At 37.1% G+C, this 26,475-nt stretch overlaps 1 protein-coding gene across 1 annotated transcript in view; it reads right to left on the reverse strand.

Annotated features, from left to right (window-relative positions):
* Positions 1 to 4,488: 4,488 nt before the first annotated feature.
* Positions 4,489 to 26,475, reverse strand: part of LOC107581381 (unconventional myosin-X-like) — a 54,987-nt gene continuing 33,000 nt past the window's right edge. Inside the window, exons 4-40 of the mRNA XM_016266940.1 lie at positions 23,220 to 23,407; positions 22,205 to 22,339; positions 21,999 to 22,123; positions 21,254 to 21,267; positions 20,950 to 21,034; positions 20,727 to 20,833; positions 20,485 to 20,614; positions 19,449 to 19,567; positions 19,202 to 19,348; positions 19,018 to 19,118; positions 18,761 to 18,827; positions 18,503 to 18,595; positions 18,349 to 18,417; positions 18,178 to 18,260; positions 17,958 to 18,066; positions 17,681 to 17,761; positions 17,466 to 17,590; positions 17,250 to 17,379; positions 16,982 to 17,088; positions 15,973 to 16,246; positions 14,209 to 14,913; positions 13,695 to 13,818; positions 12,730 to 12,973; positions 12,514 to 12,609; positions 12,324 to 12,417; positions 12,186 to 12,241; positions 11,247 to 11,389; positions 10,867 to 11,061; positions 10,111 to 10,268; positions 9,861 to 9,984; positions 9,388 to 9,685; positions 9,058 to 9,265; positions 8,782 to 8,918; positions 8,490 to 8,613; positions 7,747 to 8,226; positions 7,308 to 7,499; positions 4,489 to 5,991 (exon numbers count right to left, since the gene is read on the reverse strand). Of these exons, the coding sequence (XP_016122426.1) occupies positions 5,887 to 5,991; positions 7,308 to 7,499; positions 7,747 to 8,226; positions 8,490 to 8,613; positions 8,782 to 8,918; positions 9,058 to 9,265; positions 9,388 to 9,685; positions 9,861 to 9,984; positions 10,111 to 10,268; positions 10,867 to 11,061; positions 11,247 to 11,389; positions 12,186 to 12,241; positions 12,324 to 12,417; positions 12,514 to 12,609; positions 12,730 to 12,973; positions 13,695 to 13,818; positions 14,209 to 14,913; positions 15,973 to 16,246; positions 16,982 to 17,088; positions 17,250 to 17,379; positions 17,466 to 17,590; positions 17,681 to 17,761; positions 17,958 to 18,066; positions 18,178 to 18,260; positions 18,349 to 18,417; positions 18,503 to 18,595; positions 18,761 to 18,827; positions 19,018 to 19,118; positions 19,202 to 19,348; positions 19,449 to 19,567; positions 20,485 to 20,614; positions 20,727 to 20,833; positions 20,950 to 21,034; positions 21,254 to 21,267; positions 21,999 to 22,123; positions 22,205 to 22,339; positions 23,220 to 23,407 (5,772 nt within the window). The 3' untranslated portion in view covers positions 4,489 to 5,886. The remainder of the gene's footprint in view (positions 5,992 to 7,307; positions 7,500 to 7,746; positions 8,227 to 8,489; positions 8,614 to 8,781; positions 8,919 to 9,057; positions 9,266 to 9,387; positions 9,686 to 9,860; positions 9,985 to 10,110; positions 10,269 to 10,866; positions 11,062 to 11,246; positions 11,390 to 12,185; positions 12,242 to 12,323; positions 12,418 to 12,513; positions 12,610 to 12,729; positions 12,974 to 13,694; positions 13,819 to 14,208; positions 14,914 to 15,972; positions 16,247 to 16,981; positions 17,089 to 17,249; positions 17,380 to 17,465; positions 17,591 to 17,680; positions 17,762 to 17,957; positions 18,067 to 18,177; positions 18,261 to 18,348; positions 18,418 to 18,502; positions 18,596 to 18,760; positions 18,828 to 19,017; positions 19,119 to 19,201; positions 19,349 to 19,448; positions 19,568 to 20,484; positions 20,615 to 20,726; positions 20,834 to 20,949; positions 21,035 to 21,253; positions 21,268 to 21,998; positions 22,124 to 22,204; positions 22,340 to 23,219; positions 23,408 to 26,475) is intronic.

Consider the following 26,475-nt stretch of genomic DNA (forward strand, 5'->3'; position numbering starts at 1 on the left):
CGTCGGTGAAGGTGTGGTTTATTATTATTAAGTAGTAGGGGTGCTCCGATCAGGGTTTTTGAGGCCGATCACCGATCACAGAAAGCAATATATGCCGATACCGATCACCGATACCGATCTTTTTAAAGCCTTATTTTTATCATTTATAACTATTTATAGTGATACTCCAATCAGAATTTTTAGACATTTATTCAGGGCCTGAATTTCATTTTTGAAAATGGGGGGAATTCCCCTCTTAGGTGTCTCTTGAGAGTTTGCTGCTGATCCGTGGCTGTTTACCACAAACACAACATTTATCCATTATTTTGATTTCAAATCCAAACATCGTCCCTGAAAATGCTTTTTCAGCATTGCAATTCTTTTTTTACACAGTACAGTAATACAATCTTTCACAGACATGTTTAAACACAATAAATATAAGCAACACATTATTCAATGCTTTTTACTTTTACATTTACTTCTAGATTTATATCTTAATTGCTCAAGCAAGTGGCAAAACATTTAAACTACTTTTCTTACGTTATCACAGACTTACCATTGACAGAAATAGTCAGCTCTACTGCCTTTTCTTTTGCATTTAAATCTTTATTACAAGCAATCGTGCAGTTCATAAAGAACTTTGTTTTCCTACCTCCAGGAGTGCAATCTATTATTGCCTTGTTTATCTAAAAGTGCTCTTTCCCTTTAAACCTAGCCAAAAAGCCAAATGTGTTGACTGTGAAACACAGTAGACTTTAATAATATGCATTTATGGTGTAATTACTACATTTTCGTGTCAATCCATGTTCATATTTACTGCAAACAATGCACTATTACTTTAATTCAGCGCTTGCAGCACAGCAAAAAAAACGATCTCTGCACTGCTGCAGACGCACTGAAAAAAAACTCCCAATAAATGGCCAAACAGCAATGCTATTAGAACATTTATTGTTATATCTTGCATCATTTACATCTATTTTTACATTTGATGTTGATTTGAGGAGTTGTTACAAAGTAGCCTACTTTACAAAGAGATGCATACGTGCATTTGCAGAAAATATCAAAATACAAAGATAAAAGAGATATAGTAAAACAAAGTAGCTACAATAACCAGTTTGTTAAAACACAAATACAACAATAAAAAAAATCAAGGAAAGACCCTGCACAAATCTGTTTTGAGACTACTTTTTAAAAGTGCATAATGATAACCTTTGACAATGTTTAATTCAGGTGCGAAAATAATTAATATCTATAGTGCATGAGCACAGAGAGATTTGTGAGTGCACAGGACAGTTTGAGTGAGAGGAGAGACACGTTGTAAGTGCGCGCTCTCACTCCAGGCGAGAGCATCGTGTATCTGAGCGCAAGCGTCAGTTTTTTTGCAAAAGCAAGGAAAATCCACACGCAAGCAGAGAGATTAGTGCTCGCGCATTGTATTAATGTGCTTTCACGCTACAATAATGCGCTCACGACATTTGTCAGTAAAATAACGCCATATGGTCTCGAGTATCGATACATCAGGGCTGCGTTCAGCCCCGACAAAAACGGTGCAAAACGTTTTTTAAACGGAAACGGTGATGCGTTGAACACACCCTTGTTCTGATGACGCAAGAGTTGCAACTATGGCAGCTGAGAAGGCCAATCTTTGTGTTCTTTTTGAAGAATTTTAATACTGCAAATTACACTCGATGGTACAGTCACTGCACTTGCCCTCCAGAATAAAAGAGAACATCCCAATCAAATGAAGGGATTTGTGGAAACTGTGGTTCCTAATTATTGTGATCCAACATTTGCCCCGCATTTCAGGATGAAAAGACAAACATTTCAGGTGAAGGATAATCCACTTCTTACCTCCGAGACTGTGTTATGATCTATATGACTTATTATTTTTATTGTGAGTATTAGGCTTATCATTATTGCTAATCACTGTTGTTGTGCTATGATATTGTAATATTTACCATTATATAATCAGAGGGGTATAGAAAAGTTTATGAAAGTGTCACTCCATAATACAATAGCAAAATATATAAATATGTATAGTATTTTTATGTTACATTAATCAGTATTTAGCACACCTTCCTAAAGAAAGGATATGGACCAGAAGACATTGAAATTACTAAATTATATTTAGACAGACTTAAAGAAGTTCTACAGATCTATACTTGTGCCCTTATTTCAGTTATTTTGCCTTTAATGTAAATTAACATATGCAAACAATATACTTGCTATTGTGAATTTATTTGGATGTTAATTACATTGTGCAAGCTGTCTCTTTAATACCGCATGGTTTATATACATGCTGCTGCTGATTGGGCTGACATGTTTGACACACCCACCAAACAAGAGAAAACACATCTCAAACCCCGTTGCACACCGTTTCCAGGAAACATGTCGTTCAAACCGGAAACCGTAGCAAAACGGTGCACACCGGTTTGAGCTTGAACTTGCCCCTGCTCTTTTCGAGGAACACGAGAACGCGCAATAATCTTAGACAACTTAGTCCAGATATTTTAATCAAATCCGCAAATTCGTTTGAAGAACCAAATTAGCCAGAGATCAGTTATCACCATTACTAGATCTGGAATCTTTCAAATCATCTCCGATTAATCGAGGTACGAAGAACGGACCCCAGATGTTTTGGCACCCTCTAGTGGATAATAAATAAAACAATAAGTTGTCAGACAGTTTCTGAACAAATGATATTCACCTTCATTTAGGATATTCATTATTCAAACGAAACCAGTGCTTGAGATAAATTACAATAATTTATTAAAGCATTTTGTAAAGCCAGTTACAAAAGAAAACATTTTTCTCTCTCTCTCTCAATATGTTAACAAGCACAATTATTCTTTTTTTTTGAGTAAGCAATAATTTACACTTTTATAACAATGGCAATGAAGAAATTACATTCAGGCCTTGTACTGGCTGCCTGCAGCTGAGCAAGGACCCCAGTGTGAATGTGAGAGACAGAATCTACCGTGCTATATATGTGTGCATGTTTTATGTTGATCTTTGTGTGTGAGCATGTGTGTGTTAATATGTGTGTATGAGGCAGAGTGTAAGCTAGCACCTGAGACCTCTCGGCTGCTCTGACACCACCTTCTCTTAACGCACACACTTACACACACTTGTTTGTTACTTCAACACACCGTTACATCAAATCTTCTCTACTTATTCATGACAAGTCAAATCTATCCATTTCTTCACAGCGTTGGCAGCCCTTTAATGCTGATCTAAGCCTCCAAGAAATCTGAGATCAGCATGAAAGGATAAACCTACACCTTCATTTCTCCAATTATCAACAATAACACCATCATAACAGATAAATGCACCAAACCCTCACCCACCCCTTCCCATTCTGTTTCATAAATATAATCATAACAATAATAATAGAACTTCCCATACACATAGCACATAAACATCTTCATCATATTCCATCATCATCCTTATTTCAATTCATCATTAAATTCAGACATACACATTCACAAAAAAACAGACAAATATAGTTGCATATCAAACAGCAAAATTACACAGGTACTGTGGCAGGATTATACTCACATAAAGAAAAACAACAGGCATACTTGGACTCATTCTGTGTTGATCGAGAGTCAGTGGATGATGTTTTTTTGGTGTTACGGTCCATTTAAATCTCGGTTATGTCTGCTGTCTGTCATCTCTCTGGCAGCATGGCCACTCTGGTAACAGTCTTAGCAGAGCTCCATCATGACATGAAACACAAAAAGGCTGCTTTGGCAATGATAAAATGCCAGAAACCGAAATAAAAATTCTTAGAAGAGCAAAATCGTAAACTTTAAGAATGTGCCTTAATGTCGGTTTAATATGAGCTGTTTGTCAGTCATTTGTCAGGCAGTTCTTTTAAAGACAAGATGGTCACTTCACCTGTGGTTTGAGGGGAAAGATATGTAGCTACGTCAGATTAGCCACCAGTTGGTCAAAATGCTCTTTAAAGAATCCGAGGCTTTCCCAGTCAAGTAAATTTGTATAATGACCATGCCAGCAAACTACATACATCCTCATAAGATTTATATGCAAAGCCTTATTTTTTAATTCAAAGACCCACTTGTCTTAGCTTGTGCTGGTTTTTCTGTGCAGTCAGATATGATGACATTATACAGTTTAATGAGATTTCAAATGTATGCAAGGACTATATATACCATTCAAAGGTTTGCTGTCAGATACAATACAAAACAGTAATATTGTTTAATATTATTACAATTTAAATGAACTGTTTTCTTTCTTCTTCTTTTTTCAGTGTCACATGATCTGTCAGAAATCATTCTAATATGCTGATTTGCTGCTCAAAGAATTATTATTATAAGGATTATTTGATGAATGTAAAGTTCAGAAGAACAGCATTTATATTAAATAGAAATATTTTATTACAAATGTTTTTTACTGTCACCTTTGATCAATTTAATGCATCATTGCTTAAAAGTATTAAAAAAAAATCTTACTGAGCCCACTTTTGAATGATAGTTTATGTAAATAAGATCTGTAGCCTTACTGTACATACTGTGGGCCCATAATTTTGCATCAAATGTCAGGCTCTAAACAGTTTAAGTGCTTTAATCATAGAATAAGTGTTTCACAATTAATGTTACTTATATGTATTGAAACAGTACAAATACATGCTTATTGAATCTTGACTGCTGTTGCCTAATACAGTACTTTTCATTGCTTGCTTTGGGCAGGCAGACCTGGCTCTACTTGCATAACACTTCATAACCGTTATCCGAACTATGTAATAGTGAATAGAGGTGCTTAGGAACCCAAACTGGTCAAAATGGGTATGCTTTTGTGCCTTGGTACAGTTAAAATTACACAAGCTTTGTATCGCAGGCAAAAAGAAAAAAAAAGAAAAAAGGAAACCGTTGTAATGACTGTAAATACAAATAATTTAGACAGTATCAAATGTAACACTTCAGCATATGTATTTATAGACTCTGGCATTTAGTACAAAATAGGATGTTGCATACAAACGAGTAGACAGTCGCTGCTGATATCCACATACTGCCGGCCCCAGATATACTGCTATCTGATTGGCTGACTGACTCCAGGTGGCCTCTGCTGGTAGATTTTGTAACTACACTTTTGAGGGCACAAGGCAAATTTTTTAGAAGCAACATATACATTGCACACATTTCATTATATCATAGCAGATTTTTTATCATGCTGCATGTTCCTTTTGGTGCCATCAGCCAATCAGAGCTGCCATGATGTAATTTTCCTGAGGCTCAAGTCACATGGCATTTATGGCTCAAGTGATTGGCTCAAAAAAACCTGTATGTGAAATTGAGCGGCCATGAGCAAAGGTTGCAGAATTCAAACCGCATACTTCTGGGGTGTCCTGCGCCAGCCGAGCAGCTGCCATTGAGATGAATGGTAATGTTAACGCACAGCTTTCTCCTCCTGCTCTCTTGTGGCTTTACAAAATAGCTCTGTATGTGTGTGTGCACAAACTCTGATCTCACACACAAGCACAATATACACACCTCTGTAAAACTACCGGTAAATGGAGTCGTAGGTGGTTGTTGGTTAGGTACAACATCACTGAGGGTAGAGAGAAGGGAATGAAATGGAGAAGAAGAGACAAGGAAGTTTGGTCATCAGACAGGGTGCTGGCAGTGAGGGGAGGGAACAGTGAGCATGTTACCAGGCTTTGTTGTGCTTCGTAAAGGTGAAACTGGTCCAATAAATACTAAATAAACATGTGCTGTTGTATTTAGGACAGGTATACAGAGGATTCCAGTAGGTTAAGTTCAATCATTGGAAGGGTGAAGTCTCTGTTTCTTCTCTGCTCTCAATCTCCAATCAAGAACAGTCAGTAGTATACTTCACTTTCATCACATTGTGTTCCTGGACACTTTGGGCGCTGGTTGGTGTCGATCACCTCATCCAGGCGCTGCTGTTGCTGGTGATGGACATGATACTGCAGCGCTTTTTGACGATCATGTTGATGTATGCCTTCATGATCTTAGTGATTTCACCCACCTTGAAGCACAAAACAAAACAATATGATATGTTATATATGTTATGATATGTTTATTTAATTTGTGAAGCAGTTTTGGTGAGAACAAGGTGGTCACTTAACTTGTGATTTGAGGGAACAAAAATACAGCTACATAAGACTTGACAGGTTGGGCTTTCACAATGAGTGTAATGTCAATGCCTGCATAGGCCTGTCACAATAACACCTTTGTTGTGCGATATATTGCCCCAGAAATAATTGCGATAAGCGATATTATTGTCATTTTAAAGACCATTTTAAGCCACTGAATATATAATTGTAATGTAACGGCATAATAATGCAGGAAGGCCTACACACTTCCAAATGACAACAAACTTTTAATATTTAAGAATATTTAGATCATGGAAATTAAGTATCAAAATATTCGATACCTTAAAAACCCTGAATAAATAGTAAATAAACATTTTCTAACAAAAAGTGCAAATGCACAAAGGCACAGATCCCTAAACAAGACCATATCTGCAGATGAAACTTTTTTTTATTTTTTAAATTTGAACTAGCACCTCATGACTACACCACGTTATGTACGAGAAGCTGCAAAAGACACAGGCGCAAGTGGAATGTACAAAACATGGTGACTTCAATTTTTAAGTAAGTATAATGGGCGATATATTGCGTCACCAAAAAGTATTGCGGTCATGTACATATATTGCGCGATAAGTCGATATATTGATTATTGCGACAGGCCTACTGCACACTATATACACTGCAGTTCAGAAGTCTGGGGACAGTAAGTCTTTTTTAAATTAATACTTTTATTTAGCAAGGATGCATTATACTGATCAAAGTGACAGTAAAAGCATTTAAAATCTTTCTAAAAAAGATTTCTATTTCAAATAAATGCTCTTTCTGATGTACTTTATATTAATCTAAGAATCCTAAAAAAATTATCAGCACAACTTTTTCAGCATTAATAATAATGAGAATTGTTTTTTTGAGCAGTAAATCAGCATATTAGAATAACTGCTGAAGGATCATGTGACACTGAAGACTTGCTCAGCTTTGCATCAGCTTTGCATCACAGGAATAAAGTTTAATTCTTAATATATATAAAAATATAAAATAACTATATTAAATTGTAATAATATTTCACAGTATTACTGTTTTTTACTGTATGTTTGATCACATTAATCCAGCCTAAGACTATTCTTTCAAAAACATTTAAAAATCTTGCTGACCCCCAAACTTTTGGACAGTGGTGTACATCCTCAAAAGACAACCATTTAAACACCATTTTGTCCAACACAGTACTGATAACAGAGGTACATAAGTGCATTACCTGAGACGTCTCAAAGAACATCTCTCTTTCATCAACAATTATTTTGTATGTGCTGGGCTGAGGTGCACCGAAGAAAACGATGTGCTCATACTGGAAAGTTTCGAGTGGTTTGGGTTCACCCCGTTTGTACACAGAGACGTTTTCAGCACTGACTCCCAGCCACAGATCATGAGGGAAGCCGCCCTCCTTACACTGCAGACAGAGAAATAAAAACACATATAATTAGTATAAGAGTTTCAAACGTATTGTGACAGGTTTGAAATAACATGGCACTTTAGGGCTTGGCTTAGGGTTAGTAATGATAATTATATTGCTATTTTACAAGGCTGTAACCATATATTTATGATAGGAGGTAGTAGCCCTGATACTCTGGACCTGAGGTGGGATTTAAAAAAAAAAATAATAGGGATGCTCTCAGCCTTAAAGAAAAGATTTATACCTCCACATCAAACAGTGTGGACCCGTATCCCGGCCACTCTTTGATGATGGTCATGTAGCTGAGCATGGCTTGGTGTTGAGGCATGCCCTGTAGACGGCTCCATTTCTCCAGCACGCTGGTCAGTGTGGCTGACATCTCCTCCTTTACAAACATCTCCAACATCTGTTCCTCCTCCACACGCTGTTTCTTCAGCGATCCCGTCTTGAAGCTGCGTCTCAGCGTCCCGTCTAGGAAGTTGGTCTTCCGGCGTTCTAAAGTGTGACCTCCTGGCCCTACTATACCAGCGCCGGGTACTCCAGCACCCCCTGCTTTAGTGGATTGGAGTATGCGGGTGCGAAGTCGTCCAACAGGGTAGACGCTGCTTAGGCTCCAGGGCGTACGGGCCACGTCACCGTGGATGTACTGCAGTCGCAGGGCTGCTAAGTGCTGAAGGGTTTCCTCAAGGGCTGGGAAATGACCACTGATGAGACTCTCATGAGCCTAAGAGAGATGGTGAAAAAAGAGAAAAATCACTTTCTAACAGAGGTGCTCAAATCAGGGCCCACTGGTCTAAGTTGCCCAATCATGCTATATCACAAAGATAGGGGAAAATCTTCACTTCTGTTCAATTTTTTTGTTGTTTTGGTTTTAATTGTAGAAAATACAAATGATTTGACAAGTGATTTGTCTATGTGCTTTAAATGGGTGAATCAATAGTAAAAATTCACTATAAAGGTTCTACAAAATAGAAATAATTACTTTACCTGCTCAAACATGAAGGCAAATTCCACTCCCTCTTTGGGCATGCTTTCCACATCAAGAAAGCAATAGAGCTTGAAATATAGCCTCCAGGGCCCTTCCTCCTCCTCATCTTCACTACCTGCCAACCTGGAAGAGCAAAGCAGTGCAGATGACCCTCAGTCATAAAGCCAACAGAAATAACATGTACAGAAATATAGGTTTTATAGATGCTATAGACAGTTTTAAATACAGAAATGGAGCAACCATTCATTCAAAATCATCTAATCAACATAGACCATATGAACAGTTCATTACCTCTCAAACTTTGCGAGCACATCTGCCACAATTACACGACTTTCTATGGCCCGACTCGCCACCTTATTGTGCTCAAACAAAGAGAACATATTCCTGCTATTTTCCATTGCCAGACCACGAATCAGCTTCTCAACCACCTTGACAAAGACAAGCACAAAAAATATGTCACTTTCATCCTAATTTGCAGAACATGCTGTAATTTCATTATACAGTTCATAGCAGAAATGTTAAAATGATGTTAATAAATTCGATAACATCTCTTTCTCTTCTTCTCACCTCTCCAGCTGTGGTGTGTGAGTTGATGGATATCTTGCAAGACCCTCCTCCATGGCAGTACACAGTAGTTGTCATTTCTTGTCTGTTCAGCAGGGCGGCGATCTCCTCCTGAGAGGGCACATACTCCCTGGTCTTTGTCTTCTTCAGGGACTCACCAATGAAGTGGGCATACTTCTCAATCTCAGTGCCAGGGTAGCGCTCTCTAACTCTGAGAGATTAGTCACAGACAGAGACCCAAAAAACATAGTGTTTGTCAAATGACCCTTGAAATGGAAATATAACCATTATTCAACTCCAAGAGGCGATTTAATGAGCTTCTCTCTCTGTTACCTCTTCAAGTGGAATCGGAGGTAACGCAGGATGGCGCGACTGGGCAAGAAGGTGCAACTCATGCAGGTGAGCAGGTGCCAGTGTGCACGGTTTGCAGGGCTGTTGGGTTGGGGCACGTGATTGGTCTGTTTGATCAGCTGACAGTACACCTCGTCTCTCAGTGGCCGCAGATCGTGGCAGGTCTGCAGGATGCCCTGGATGATGGCGACAGGGTCTGAAATGATCTCCATTTCCTGAAGAGAGTTAAAGATCTTCACAGCCTCATCCTGCAGGCTTCCATAACCCTTCTCCTTTTGCACTGCAGAAAGAAGGAGAGAGAGATGATTTGCAAAAAAAAGATGACAGAAGATGAAAATACAAGAAGCATCTCTGCACAAATAGGAAATAGGTTAACAAATTCAGGAAACCGTGTTGGATGCGTATAATTGTCAACTTTCTGTGTGTGAGTGATTTAGCTGATGGACGATACTCACAGCTTTCGCTGACCTCTCCGTATGGTAGTGGCAGAAGAGGTGAATGCAAGGGATGCTGGGTATATCTCAGAATGGGGTTTCTTCGATACATTTGTTCCACAGCCTCAGAGTTCACACTGTTCTCCTACACAAATGTCAGAAAAGGTAAAAGGAAAGGCCAAAATGTATGTACCATTTTTTATTAAACAACAGTTTTATCCATTCTAAGCTTGAGTGCAAAAAACAGACGTATGTTTTAAAAACGAATTACCTTAATGTCCCTAATGAGTTGCTGGGTGGGCGTTTCAATGGGTGCCTTGTTGTCAATGACGCCCTGAACGGCAGACACCCAGCGCATGGCTTCATTCAGCAACTTGGTGTACAAACGGTATGAATGTTTACGCCCATGAATTATGATGTTCCAGTAACCTGCAGTGTAACCAGACATTAGCGTCACCGTGTATCTTAGTTCATAAAAAGAAAAACATCTTCATAATTTCAAAATTAAATAAAATAATTAAAATAAATGCAAAATTAATGACATATAACCAACAAATTAAAAACTTGCATTATAAATAAAAGTTTTTTTTAGCTTTAAAAATACACTCTGTATTTGCTGTCAACAGCAGACTGCAATCAATACAGCAAATGCTTCCCAACAGTTCCAAACAATAATTTTTTGCTTCCTTAATTGTGAACCAATAATATTAACTATAACGATAACTATATTAGGAAGATAATGTTGTTTATTATAAGCATACACTACATATATGTTGTCTGCCACTTTAAATGCTTGAGCTCTTTAAGTCTGGTGGTTTCTGATTGAGCATCAATGCTTTTTAACATCAGCTGTAAAAAAAAAAATATTCTAAAAGTGATTCCAAATATATTTTTCCTCTGTGTTGATATCATTATAGCTATGGTATGGACATTCCTGTTCTGTTCTATTACTTACTCAAGCAGCATAAGTTATACTTTTAATAATATCATACTCAGTCACATCATATCACTATCATATCATACTCACCTGTCTCTTTAAACTTTTTCTCCTCAGGCTGGACCACAGAGCACAGGCTGTTCAGAACCAGGGTGCCCATCTTAGATGCATTGCGCTCAGAAGACTTGTAGTAGTCCAGAGAGTTGTTAGTCAAGACAAACCAGCGCTTTTTCAGTTTGAGAGCAGAACTTTTGGCTCCTGCCTTCATCTCCTTGTGCAGCCATCCTGTGTCACAAAAGAACACACACAGTTTAAGCAAATTGTGACCAGTTACAGAACCTAAAATATACACTGTCCTATCAATTTGAATCCAAATACTCATGGACATGTTAAATAACTAATTAACAATAAATAAAATTCATTTGGTAACTAAATTCAGGTTATAACGCTGTTAAAGATGAATAACACACCTCTGACCAGGAACTCCTGTCCATCACTTTTGGAGTCTCTTTTGGGTTTCTGCAGCAGACTGATCCAGTGATGCATTTCCTCCGGCAGGTCTGAGTTACAGTGGATCACACGATTGGCTGTGATGATCACAAATGAATTAGGTCTGTTTGGAAGGAAACAGAAGTTGTGTTAGCACCAGATAAATATGGTAACGTTAAACACTTTTTTTATCTTCAGATATTTAGTTCAAACATTAAAGGTGAAATGTGTAACTTCTGTGCCATTAGCATGACATAAGCGTTAAAATATTAATATTTTGATATAGTCAACAAGTGGCTTACTCATAATGGACCCTTTTCATAGACTGTGATGATACATTTCCCCAGTTATTGATGTAAATGTAGCAAAGTATTTTTTTTAATTAAAATTTTGTTTGTTTGTTTCGTTTTGCATACATTTAGAACACTGTACTTTGCATTAATTAATATTTTGATATAGTCAACAAGTGGCTTACTCATAATGGACCCTTTTCATAGACTGTGATGATACATTTCCCCAGTTATTGATGTAAATGTAGCAAAGTATTTTTTTTATTAAAATTTTGTTTGTTTGTTTCGTTTTGCATACATTTAGAACACTGTACTTTGCATTATATTACCTTCTCATTAAATCACAAATTAACACTGCTACATGAAACTACAACAGCTGAGGAAGTGATGGCAAATTTCTCTCTTTTAATCACTGTAATTAACATATCAGTATTTTTTTCTTCTTTTGGAAGATCATAGAAACGCTGTTGTGGATTTTTTCTTTTGCTATTGAAGCAAATGGGAATGCAAAATGAAATCATATTGAAACTATAGAAGAAGAAAAAAATAACACAATTCAGCTTCAATTACTGTAAGTAATTTCAGCAGTTGGTTTTCCTCTTAGTATTCTGTAACAAAGATGATACTCGCCTGTCGGGATTGTCTGAAGCACAAACTGAATCAATCAATCCAACATCCAGTGTGCCCTGAGAGAAAGAGAGCAAAGTCGGTTGTCAAAACTGAATGGAGGTTTAATGGTGAAAATGCACATAGTGTGAGGACACTAACCACAGCGTTCTTTGGGTTGGCCTGCTCATGGGACATCTCCAGCAGCTGCTCTGGGGTGGCATTTTGGACCCGACTCAACACGGTAAACCAGCCACTAAGAGAAAGAGAGCAAAAGAAAGCGTGCAGAGTGAGAGCAGTTTGGTCCAATTACAGAAAATACACAGGCCTAGACATAAAGGTGTCAACATACCTGGCATCCTCCGGGGACTCTGCAAACACCTGGTATGTTCTCTCGTCTGTCACAATATTCAGAGCATTCTCTTTCTCATGATTGTCTACAATCTCCCTAAAAACAGGAAAAAACTTGATAAAACCTGATCAATCACTAATCACAAAAAGTGTCTTCCTACCTGACATAGACACCTAATGATACCACAATACTGTTTCCTATGTGTCTCATACTTACTTGGCTGAGTGGATGTCAATTGTCCCTTTCAGCTTTTCCTCACTGTCATTCTCAAAGTACATGAGCTTGGAGTCACGCAGAACGAACCAGCGCATCTTCCAGTTCCTGCGAGAGAGAGTAGATAGGCCGCCGCCCTTCTTGTACAGCCAGCCTGACTTTAATGACTCCTGTTTAGAGCGGAACCACATGAATGTTTCGTCCTTCAGAACACACCAACGCCTGCGCCACGGGATCATCAAGCCAGCTGTGGAAGAGATGCAAGAGACAAAGAAGATTTATACTTTTATACATCATCAGGTCAAAAACAACATTTTCCCAGCTGTTTTATCATTTTTAAGAGATGGTATTTCAGTAACATTAAGACAGGGGACCGGGACCCATTAGGGGATCACAGCAAACTTCCAATGGGGCCTCAAGATGTCTTTAAATGGTTTAAAATATGACAAAACAAGCTTTAAAATAAGCCCCAAAAGCTAAAAATCAAGATGTAAACATTTAAATACTATTTTAAATACTATGTATTTAAGAAACATGATTCTCAGTCTTGGTAAACTTGGATAGATGAATGATTTTTAAAAGTGTGATTTTCTGGAAAAGTCATGGAAATTTTAATAATGAATATGAATTTTACACATTTTGAAGCCGCTTTTATCCAATTTGACTTACATTGCATTTGATGTCTATTGTTTTTAACCAAATTATGCATTCCTTGCAAATCAAACCCATGACTTTGGAATTGTTAATGGTTAATTGTTAATTGTTAAAATCTGCAATTATGTAATTTGTTTTAATTATTATTAATGATGTTATTATTTTAAAATACCGTCTGAAAAGTGTGAAAATGAGCACATTTTGGCCCTTTGAATATTATCTTTCACAATGGGGGCACTGAATTAAAAAAGATTGAGGACCACAGCATTAGGGACTTTATTTAATGTAAACCGATTTTATCTTTGATTTCTTACCCTTCATGTAAAGGTAACTGTGGAAATACGGAGGTCCGTTCCCATTCAAGATGTTGACTTTACCGTTGGATACCTCCTCATCTGTGTCCACGTACCCATCATGCTCATCATCGCTGTCAGCATACTGAAAAAGAAACAGAAAGAGTGAATGGTCTGTGTGTGAGTGTGCATACCTACTTAACCATATTTTGGTGACAAATATTTGATGTACTCAGTAGTGAGCTACACCTGACAAAACCTAATTTGTGGGACATCTAGGAATTTTGGTCTAGTATTTCGGTCTAGAAGAAGAATAAGTAAGGAAATAGTCTTTCTATAATTACTACAGTTTATACACTATGTGTTTCTTGTATGTGAACCCAACACAAGTTAACTTGAAGGAATAGTACTGTGAATTGTCCCTTTAATGGGTCTACCACTATGAAGATCCAGTCTGACACTGTGGGAAGTACATTGTACATGTCCATTTGGACACATTTTTAATGTTTGTGGACATGTTCTCTGTGTAACTCACCGAATCTGAGCTGCGGTTGTAAGACTCCTGGCTTGCGTTGGTGCAGGTGGACTTGCGTGCGTGTTCTGTGTCTGTCGCCACAATGCTGCTCTGTCCGTCCTCTAGATCATCTTGGTCATAGTCCGACTCGCCATCCCCAGGCACACTGTAGATGGGTTCCTCTGTGTCTGGCAGAGACTCTGCTGCAGTCAGCCTGCTGGTGCGATCCACATCCTCTCCCTCCTTTTTCCCATCCACAACTGTTTTAGCCCCTTCAGGCGGAACGTTAGGTGCAGATGGGGCCACCGTGCCCTCTGCAAAGGCAGGAGGAGGAGGTGGTAGAGTGCCTAAGATCTCCTGATCCACTGGACCTTCCACTGGAGGAGGGAACTCGGGAAGTGGTATGCACTCTTCCTCTGCATGGAAGCCTTCATCTACCTCTTCCTCAGTGGTGCCTGCCGGTCTGGGGGCAGGTTGTTTAGCATCACCAGGAATGACTTCTGGGCCTCCAGTGTCAAGCAGTTCAAGGAATTCAGTAGCGACACGAGAAGCAGCTTTTTTCTGACGCAGGACCTCAGCATCACGCCGCAAGCGGAGTTCCTGTCTTGAGCTCTCGCATAGCATAGACACACCGTCTTCCTTTTTCTTCTGCAGACGCTCAATCTCTTGCTCCAAACGCAGAATTTCCTCCATCTGACGATGCTCCTCCTCAGATGAGTGTGGAGACTAAAGGAGAGAAGGAGAGGGGAATGATATAGAAACACTGGTTAGAGAAAAACAAAAATTACAGTGTTGACACCACCTGTCTGCAACTCTGACAGGTTTTTAGACTTGATGCCAGAAGGTTTTAAAAAAAACAAAACTATTTGACAGGTAGACCATACATAAACCCGTTTGTTTTGGAGGAGGAGTCTGAAGTTTCATTAAGAATAAAACGTTGCGCTATAATTTGTCTGTTAAAAATGTTGTTGAAAAGCATGGTAACCTAGTTTCTACACATAAAAAATCATAAACATTCATAATTATTAGATATAAAGTCATTATTATGATAAAATATTTTATGTCATAGTTATGCCTTTTTAATCTCAGAATTACAACTTTTTATCTCATAAAGAGTGTCATAATTTAGACTTTTTGTATCATAATTTAACATTTTTGATATAAAGATTTTATGCCGTAATTTACTTTAACTTAGGTTTACAAATGCATTTCTCAAATGTGGCATAAGTCATAATTATGAGTTAAAAGTCAACATTTGGAAAAAGTCAAAATTAGATAAAAAGTCATAGTTATGACAAAAATATCTCATTATTTTTTATTTCAACTTTTTATCATGTACTTATGACTTTTGTCACAATTACATTTATATCATACTTTTATCATAATATTAAACTTTTATGTCATAATTTCACCTTGTAATGTCATAATTGTAACTTTTTATGTCATAATTATGATTTACCAAAGCATTTTTCTTATGTGACAGTAATGGGCTCATACAGAATAAAGACAAAGCTATGTGAGAACAATAATTACAATCAATCAGCATAATCAGACAAACTCACATTTAAAAGCTTAACTCAACATGCATATTACATATTCATGATGGAAATTTTCAAAGTTTGGAATAAGATAAGACTAACTTAAAAATGTTGATCACTTGATATACCAAGTGACACTAATCACCCCAATGACTTTAAGAGGTAGGTGGGATTTTTGCCCTAAAATATATACACAACTAGTATGCATGGTCTATGAGCTTTTAAAAAGAATGTTAAAGTCACTGACCTCTGCTTTCTCTCCTTCCTTTTCCTCTTCATTTTTCTTTTCATGGTCTCCTGTTTTCTTCTCCTCCTCTTCTTTATTTTTCCTTTCTTCCTCCTCTTTCTTCCTCTTCTCTTCTCGTAGTTTGTGGCAGACTCCTCTTGCCACTTGCCCTCGCCTGTGTTTCTGGAGAACAAGTGCAGCTGAGCATTTCCGTTGAAACTGACGTCGATAGAAATGTGCGCGGTAGTTCTTCTGGATGGTCAGAATGCTGTCCAGAGCCTTCTTAAAGTTCTTTCTGTAGTGAGTACACAGTTCAAGTTCCCTTAGAATAAGTAACTGTGAGATCAGTATTTTATTAAAGCTGTCACTAAGACACTACTTGTTGTCATGTCTAGATGAGCACTAACAGGTAAAGAATAGGCACTTGCACTTATATAGTATGAAAAACTTGCTCTTGTAAGTTTTGCTTTCATTATTTCCTTTTGCTATTTGGCTGCAGTAGAAAGCAAAAGAGTTTACTCCTCGCAGCACTGCCAAGGGCTGTGTGGTTATTTAAGCCAACCATGTGATAAGAAAAGGGCCAGGCACATTGAAAACAAATATGATATTAAATAAATTTTTGTGAATAAATTCATTGATAAAAAGTGGCAATAAAGACATTTCTGAAGGGTCAAGTAATGCTGAAAACCGAAAACTCACAGGAATAAATAAAAAATGTTAATATATTAACAACATTTTACAATATTACTGTTTTTACTATATTTTTATCAAATAAATGCAGCCTTGGTGAGCATAAGAGACTTCTGTCAAAAACACAAAAAAATTATTGGTAGTGTATATTTAAATATTCTTGGTATTAACTCTGAAGAAAACAAGATGATCATAAAAAATCATCAGGACAGGTTGGAAGCTAGGCCATATAGATAACAAGGGGCAGATAACATTAAAGAAATGTGTATTGAAAATGTTTTGGAAACTATACCTAATTTAATCTAAGTAAATCTGTGCAAAAACCAAGAAATGCACACACCTTGCAATATATCTCAGAAGATAGGCTCGTATGATCAGTCCAGCTTTGCTTCGCACTTCATCTCTCTGCTTCTCCAGCTTCTGTTCTAGAGGTTCCTTCAGAAACACCTTGGGGTCAAAAATTATATCAGGTTAGTGCAATCAAACATAACAAGTGCACATACATGACAGAAAATGTCCATGTGTGAGTCTACCTTTATAACCTCACAGACAGAAAAAGATAACTATCAATTGAGAAGCGATAAAGCAAGAGGTCAAAGGTCACTCACCTTGGTCTTCCCAATCTGCCACTCCTTTTTGGTCCTGTCATGGAGTGTGAGCAAATCTGTGCTCTTCTTTTTCTCATCTCCATTTGAATCCACAGCTGCCTTTTCCTTCTCCTTCAGAATGATCTCATACCTGATGCATACAACCACTAAATCATAGTCTGCAAGAAAACCTGAGGCAACAAAAATTCATGCACCTGTATGCGTTTTAACATTTACCTGCTGGAGAAGTCTTTAAAGGTGCGTCGGACAGGGAATCCAGCTCTGCGAATCTTCACCGTCTCCAACATGCCAGAGTACCGCAACTGATTGAGAACCACATCTGGGTTGAACTTGTTTGGGGTCTACAGAACCAAACAAAAATGCATTATTAAAATGAATAATATGTGTGGAATATAAATTGCATTTGTATTGGCTGATGTGACTGCTCTCACCTTGTCCATATTGGGTTTGATGCAACGCACAAAAAAGGGGTTGGATACACAGAGAGTGGCCATTAGGGCATGAAGAGAGTCCTGAGAGACAGAAGAGACAACCAATCAAATGTTTTAAATCATTGACAAGTCAGAAAGGACTGCAGGCAAAATGTCAACAAAAAACAGGGTTGAATGACTAGTGACTTAGTTCCTGATTGTTTCAACATGCAGCACTTTAGCATGTTCGATTTTAGGTCTATTATTTAAAAGTCTTGATATAGGAGTTTTATCTCACTCTGAACTGTGAGCTGACAGTGGGCTTTTTTCTTGCTGTGCCCATCTTCAAGGTCTCCTCATTATTTCTGCTGCTCACTTGCTCAAACAGGTCATAGATGAAATCCAATCTGCACACACACACACACACACACACACACAGAATAATTCACAGGTTAAATGAGAGTGCGAAATAAGTTGTACACAACAAAACTGCCTCAGTGACAACATTTGCGTCTTACCTACTATCCTTCAGCATGTTCAGTATATCATCTCTAAATGTGTCTCTGTTCTTCTCTAAAATCCCCCTCACATCATATAAGACCTATAAAAAGGAAAACAAAAAAATCAAGAAATAAGACAGACAGAGAGATAAATAGACATACAGACAGACAGATGGATATTTCATATACCTCTCCAGCATAGTGTTTTATCCCAAACTGATGGTCTGCCAGTCTGGGTTTCACATAATAGGGATTAGTCTGTGGAAAAAGATGCTATTCATGTTATACTGTAAATGCTTGGCTGAATAGTATCATGTCTTTGTGTGATAAGAACTTAACTCACAGAGTGTCTGCCGTGCAGTTTCTCCAGCAGGGTGAAGTCAGTGCCTTTGGGAAATCGGCTCTCCTCATTAATCAGAGCTAACATGCCCAGTTTCTGCACAAACACACCAGTAAATAAGTGTTACATAATACAAAGCTGAAAACTTCTACTATTGTAAATAATCAAACTGAACTTTGAATATAAAATATATGTATAAATATGTGGCAGCTGGACTAATTAAACCGAACTGTTCCTGATAGCTGACCATAACTGGTTTACCTTCTCAATCAGATCCAGACATTCTGCATTGTCCATCCAGTCAATGGCTTCCCAGTGAATCCCTTCCCTGTACCACACAATTGTAGTACACAAAACTTGTACAAACTTAACAATAATCTTGTTAGATGCTTAAATTTCATATTTAATAACTGTTCAGGTGATCGGGCACTTATGAGATGCATTACACATGTAAAAATAGACATTTAATAAAAGAAAAAAAAACAAATTTTCATGCACTCACGGTTGTCGGTCTTTACCTGTTGTACTCCAGTTGCTCCAGAGAGAAGATGTGTTTGTTAAAATATTCTTGCAGTTTCTCATTAGCATAGTTAATGTTGAACTGCTCAAAACGGTTCACCTTCAGAACAAACAAACACTTGGGTTAGATCTCAATAAAAATGTGTGTCTGTGCATGAACATGTGATCCATGTGGCCTCACACCTCAAAGTTCTCAAAACCAAAGATGTCCAAGATTCCAATAGACTTGAAATTATCTTTGCCCTTTATCTTCTGATTGATTCGCATGATGATCCACGAGAAGCACTGAGAATAAAGCGCCATGGCAACCGAATCCCTGGAATCTATTGCCTGTCAATCAAGCATGATAAAAGTGGAGACAGAAGAGAAGAACTGCCAAACGATGTAAGTTTTTTTTTTTAAGTATATCAATATGAGAATGTATGTGTACCTGTTCCACTGTGAGTGGAGAGCAGATCTCTTCTCCTCTGAGGATCATGGAACGCTGGGTCAGAACCTCAGACAACTGAAAACTGTCCAGACCCATGAGCTCACTCACATTAGTGATAACTGCAGGAAAACAGAGAAGAGACTTACTAACAAACACATATTAGCAGTGCTGGGTAGATTACTTATGAACTGTTGTCCATTACTGATTATAAATTACATGACAAAAATCTGGATTACACAAATCAGGTCATGTAGTCTGACTACTTTTAGTTTACTTTTGACCTAACTCATTCGTCACATAGACTTGAACGGAATTATTGTGTACCATATTGATAAAAAAAGATCAATATTATCAATTTCATAAAATGCATTAAACATTACATTAGGTTTCTGAAAAAAATGTAGGATGTTGATAAAATGCTAATAAATTAATGAAATCATAAATGTGTCAAATTAAAATGAACATACAAATATGTTGCTAAATTATTTCAATCTCAGGGGTACATCAAGTAAATATTTTACATCAAAGGGGTTCAGCTCATAAAAAAGCTTGGGAATCCCTACATTACATGAACAAACAGTAATAAACATATGAACATGACATTCATTGGTCGAAGTCTTCCAGGTTTTAAATAATTTTGTTCAGACCATATAAATAATTTTGTTCCAATAATACACCGATAAAATACTTATGGATATGATGAAGACATAGTATTTCACAGCTATCCATTGGCAGTGTTTAATAACTTGCATAATTATTAGTCTCATATTTATAAGTGGTCATTTAGAAATGAACATTTAGAAGAAAAAAAGAACTGGGGTGAATCAATAAAGTATGAATAACTTACTTATGCCATTGTGTGAATAATATTTAATCCATAAAAAAGTAACTGTAATCTGATTATTAGCATTTTAAAACATACTTAACTTTTGCAATCTGATTATGTAATCCAGACTACATGTAATCAGTTAGTACCCAGCAGCACTGCATATTAGCAAAGTCTCTCTATTATTAAGTGATGAATGACACCTCTCACCCTGTTGGGTGGTGATCTGAGCGCCCCCTGCTGTCATGAACTCCACATTGCCAAGCTGCAGAACTCCAGACAGCAGTTTAAACATATCTCTGATCTCTTCTTCTGTGAACTCCATGACCTTCAGAGCCTCCTGCAGACGAAAAGAGAAAAAGAGCATGAATCATCATGCTGCACTTAGATTTTTATTCACCTCAAAAATGTTAATGATCAGATCAACAAAAGTCTATTCAACTTTTTTGTACCATGACATCGTCAAAAAGCTGCTTGTCATCAAGACTGCTGTCCTTCACACATCCTGACTGCCTCAGGTAGTGAAATAACTCAGGGGAGTCTTCCAGAAAATATGTCTCTAAAAAGAGATGGACATAACTAATCATTCAGTGTATTTTGGTTGATGATGGCACATCTGCATTTGTGAATGTGTGTAAATGCATGTGTGTTCAGGCGCATTGTGTATTCGTTCACCTTTTTGGCCTTTGCTGGCCCCCGCCAGCAAAGCATAAAAGATGTGGTAGTTTCTCTCCCCTGGATTCTGCCTTACCACTCGATTCTGGAACACAGATCAGATCACAGATGCTGAGTGGGCGAGAATCTCACTTTGGCAGACACTCTTTCTCTGCAAAATGGTGGAGTGATTCTGCCTTTGACAAGATATCCAATGCCAAATTGTATTAACAGAACAATGGCTTTTATGCTGTGAACAGTTGATCATAGAAGACAGTAGTTTCTGGTAGTTAGGGGTGAGTCAGCAGCAGATGGAAAGGTTTACCTTTTCAAGTAAATCTGATGGGCTAAAAATTAAGGGAAATGCAGACACTTGAAACAGCAGCTTGTAGTGCACTGTACGGTGAATGTGTTTAGGCATGGGGAAAAACAAATCCCAGTTACCAAGTTAACCATTCATTTCTATGGGGAAAAAAAGAAAACCTATGCTAATAAAATGACACTAGAGGACAATACTCAATCTCTGGCAAAATTTTAAATGGTTGATGTGATTATGGTAACTGGGATTTTCTGACACTTAATTGCATGTTATTTGCAAATTAAATGGAAATGTCTTCTAGTTTAAATTTATATTAATGCAATTAGTTGAACTCGGAGTGCTTTTTTACCTACCCATGTAGGACTAATTACACATTTGTAATGATCAAATCACAAATGAACACTTTTAAATAATTAACTTTAAATGTAATATTAAATACAGGTAAAACTTTAAATTTGACATTTTTACAAAGTACACCTTTTAAAAGCATATAAATGTGTTAAGAAACAGTCATGAAGTTGTACTTTCTTCAAGTATAAATAAGTAGCCTTTTATTTAAATAATATTATATTATATTATCTGCAAGTTCTTAAAAAAATATACTATTAAGATTAAAAGCACACTGCAAGTGCACATTCAATACAATTAAGCACACTTCTTTTTCACATGGGTATGGTACCATCTGTAAATGTCAAGATGTCTCAGTATAGAAAAACTATGTATTAAAGCATGTGTGCTCTGAGGAGGATACAGTCGACGATGCATCCTCCCTGGATGTTCCCGCTTTGAGAGAAATGAAGCTGAATGAATTTCCCAAAGCGACTGGAGTTGTTGTTGTAGACTGTTTTGGCATTTCCAAATGCTTCCATGATGGGGCTGCAAAAAAAACCGTTGTGGATTTGTATGTGCACATGAAAATGCTTAGGCTTTGTGTGTGTGTGTAGAAATGTATTTTACCTGCTCTGTACGATAGCTTGCTCTACGCGGGTGGTCTTCTCTGTAGGCGGCGTCCCGGCAGAGTTTTGGCTCATGACAGACAGGAACTGTAGCAGTAGTTTGGTGCTCTCTGTTTTCCCAGCTCCACTTTCACCACTGGTAAACACGCATGCACACATTAATTTGTGACCTTCACTGACATTTGTGTTACCATGATTGAATTAGCAATGCTGTGAAATCTGATAGCAGTTGTGGCAAAGGTCTAAAGCCACAACTGCTCAAACTCAGCCTTTAAGTTTAACACAAATGAGATTAGTAAACTAAGATAATATCTAATAATGGATCCCCTTCCTTCAGTGAGTAAAACCAAAAGCATTCCAAACCTTCCTCACATTACCTACGTGCTTTAAAACAAGATACAAATTGACACAAAAAAATCACTAACTTTTTCCAGTAAGAAGAGATAGAGATATCTCTAGAAAACACAAGGGCCTATTCGTTTATAATACATGCCATATTGTCAGACAGAACTGTTTCTTTTTTCATTTCTATGTAAATGTATGGAAGTTTTAAAAGGAGTTTTACATAAAGTAAAGTAAAACGTGCTGTTCGGGGGTTGATAATAATATATCAAATAACAATGATAATAATAAAAAATAATAATAGTGACTAAGACTGCACAATTACAATTACAACCATAGAAAATTGTTGATTAATTGTTGTTACTATACTCAGTAACCAATCAGAGGTGTTTAAATGAATCACTCCACAGAAGAAATCCATTTAAAATGGCAAAGATTTGTTCAGTGCGTGCTAATAGGAAGTTTGAAATTGTTATGGTTATAATTATCATTAGTTATCATTCTTGGAGTGAAAGATAAATGCTTTGTATGGTCATACTAATTCCAGCCAATGAATAATACACAGTCACAACTTTTAGCATTTTATGAGCACATTTTACTGAAAATCTCCTATTCACTGTATTTCATGTTCTGCAAGTTTGTCTGCTTATCAAGATCAAATAAACTTATATTACCTGATCAGCACACATTGGCTATCATGTCTCTTCCATAAGCAGCGGTAGCACTCATTGACAATAGCAAAGATGTGTGGTGGCAGCTCGCCCAAATGATGCTGACTGTACAGCTCCACTGCAGAGAGATCATACAGCCCTCTGATCTGCTTATAAGGATTCACGGCCGCCAGGATAGAACCTATGTTAGTCTGAGAGATAGAGGAAAATAGTGAAGTTAGTAAGTTAAGGGGTATTGAGTATAATAAAGCCAGCAAACAGCAAAACAACAAAACCAGCATATTGAAACAAATGCACACACATTTGTGATCAGTGTATAATTTAATTTATACCCACAGATAAAGGGAAATCTCAAAGGAAGTTCAATAATCAGTATGTGATCTGTTCATATTTCACAGCTGGTTGTGCCAGTGGGTCGTGAGAGGATTGTGGATGATGTTTGTCCTTATCTATGAGCACTGTGACAACATAAATCCATCTCATTTAATATCGACTGCATTAACAGATGCTGGTTTTATTAATGTGTTTATGTGTGGGTGTGTGATTGTAATTTTCATATACTGTGGCTAACAACACCCAAGCTGACTGGCAGTAATATGATTTACTGATCTTAGCAACAGCAGTGATGAGATTAAATTGAGACATTGCTAGATTCCTGGAGAGGTGCCAAACACATCTAGACCCAACATTATGGACACTACACTAATGAGAAAAAAATCACGGTATATTATCTGTGGATCTGAAATAGTGTCAATGTTGTCCTTCCAAAAAAATATTTTATTGCTACTGCCCCAAGAGGGCGATAGAGAGAAGAGTCATTCTCATTCAGGTCGACCATGTCCTGGTGTCTCAGATAAATCAGATAACCACTGCTATCAGTCATCAACCTCAGATGCTAGCAATGCAATGCATCCTGGGAAAAGTGAATTACAGTATCCACTTACCAAGAAAAGAGAGACCCTTCACATTCACTCCACTGAGCACAACATGACACAAATCTGCAGTCTACAGCAAGATCAACAATACAGCAGCCAAATGAAGCCTTGCATGCAGTTTTATTTTTTATTCAAATGACAGGGAAATTTATATAAGCAATTTTCAGACACTGATAGTGAAATTTTATTCCGGCTCTACTAATAAAAAGCATTACACTGACCTTTGCTAATCGTAGAAACATCCATACATAATTTCCTGTATTGCATATGAGAACTAGACTGATTTATCATACAGTGTCTCCCATTTCATTACCAGCACAAATATACCAAGATAAACAACCATACAGCTATTATCTCACTTATTCGAGCAGGTTATTGGACTATACTCTGAAATGGGTTTAGATTGCATGATGTGTTTTGGGTGTAGATGACTGTCGGATGTTTTTGTCCCTATGCAGTGAACTAAACAGAGCAGGTCATGTTCACAACTGTTGCTAGTAATTATCTCTGACACAGGGACTGAGACTTTATAGTCCCAGTGCCTGTAAAAATGGCACTTATTTGTGGTGAAATATTAAAACAATACCAAACAATTTGATAAATTGTAGTAGTCTGGGCAATATGCAAAGTAATGTAGTTTTATTAGTAAAGATTTAAACCGATGTGTGGTTAGTTGTGGTTACAGGTAGGTTGTTTATTTTATGACTTTTTTTGAGGATGGCTCATCTAATCAGAATTTAGTGCCATTATAAATTATAATTTTAATTATACATTTTATAATGTGTGAAAAACAATATTTTATTTTGTATGATATAGTGTCTACTGAATCACAGGCATTAGGGTTTTATGTAATAGTTGATTCAAATATGTTTTGGAAATTGCCAAAGTTTTTCTGAACGATTAGAACACCTTTAGAATATAGGCATCAAAAACACATTAAGAGACCTAAAAATAAAGTCTCTTAAAGGTATACTCCACCCAAAAAGGAAATTTCTGTTATCATTTACTGACCCTTGTGTCGTTCCAAGCCTGTATGCATTTTTTCTGCATATACTGTATATAAAAATGTTGATAGACAAACAGTTTCAGGTCTCTTTGACTTGCATTGTAGATTTTGTCCATATAGTGGAAGTCAATTACCAAAACAGTTTGATTATCAGCATTCTTCAAATTATGCTATTTTATGTTCCAGAATAAATAAACTTAATACAGATTTGGAACAACATGAGGGTGAGTAAATTATGACAGAATTTTCATTTTGGGTGGATTATCCCTTTACAATCTCTCATTTAAAATAATATAATCATATAATATAACACCACATAATACATATTTTTTAATAATATATTTTTAAGCTTCTGTCTTCAGTTAAGTTTATCACTTTATCACTAGCTCTGGGTTAGTTAAAACCAGTATGATGGAAGATTAAAAAGAATCTGACATAAAAGCTGTGTAATCATGCTGAAAACTTCCAGTATGCTTGTCTCTGTCCCAGTCAATCCTTACAAAGAAGGCTTTAAGGTCTCTTTCTATGGATTCTGCAAAGGTCAAGCTGGAATGTTTGGATCATAATGCAGACAGTGAGTCATATCATTCCCTCCAGGCTACAACTCTAAACCAGCAGTCTGGGATGTATGGCTCTGTTTAGACCAATAAGGTTCCAGCCTGCACCCACCACCTGATCACATGACCCTTCTCTTTGTCAACATCATCGGTAAGACCCTATAGTGGCACACATTTATTTAAACATGCCCTGAGGGCCTATTCTTTGATTTCACGCTTTGTCTCTCTCACACACACGGATGCTGTTACAGTGTGTTAAACATACAGTATATACTGTATGAACGATAACAGTGAGTTGAATTACCAACATAAGAGCATTATTGCAAGTTTAATTTAAGAACAGATGGTTAATAGTCAGATTCTGGATTTTGCAATTCACTTATATAATAAAACCCAGCGCTGTTTTAGCATAAATTCAACTCCCTAATTATGAAAAGTCTGTCCACTGAGCACTTGCAGAGCTCAGTTTTAATCTTCTGTTGGTATTTAAACTGATAAACTCACTTTAAACAATGGAAATAAAAGCAGATGCTGAAACATTTACACACAATATGCTAATAAGCTCGGAGCTTACATTTCTTGTTTTAATAAGAAACATTTCTTATTATTATCATTATCAACACTGAAAACAGTTGTGCTGCTTAATATTTGCGAAAGAACAGCAATTATTTGAAACAGAAATCTTTTGAATCATTATAACTTTCAACACTCTGTCACTTTTGACTTTTTGTCCTTGCCGAGTAAAAGTATTAAAGTACTTA

The sequence above is a fragment of the Sinocyclocheilus grahami genome, unplaced genomic scaffold, assembly GCF_001515645.1.
Source record: "Sinocyclocheilus grahami isolate Dianchi unplaced genomic scaffold, SAMN03320097.WGS_v1.1 scaffold34.1, whole genome shotgun sequence".
NCBI lineage: Eukaryota > Metazoa > Chordata > Actinopteri > Cypriniformes > Cyprinidae > Sinocyclocheilus > Sinocyclocheilus grahami.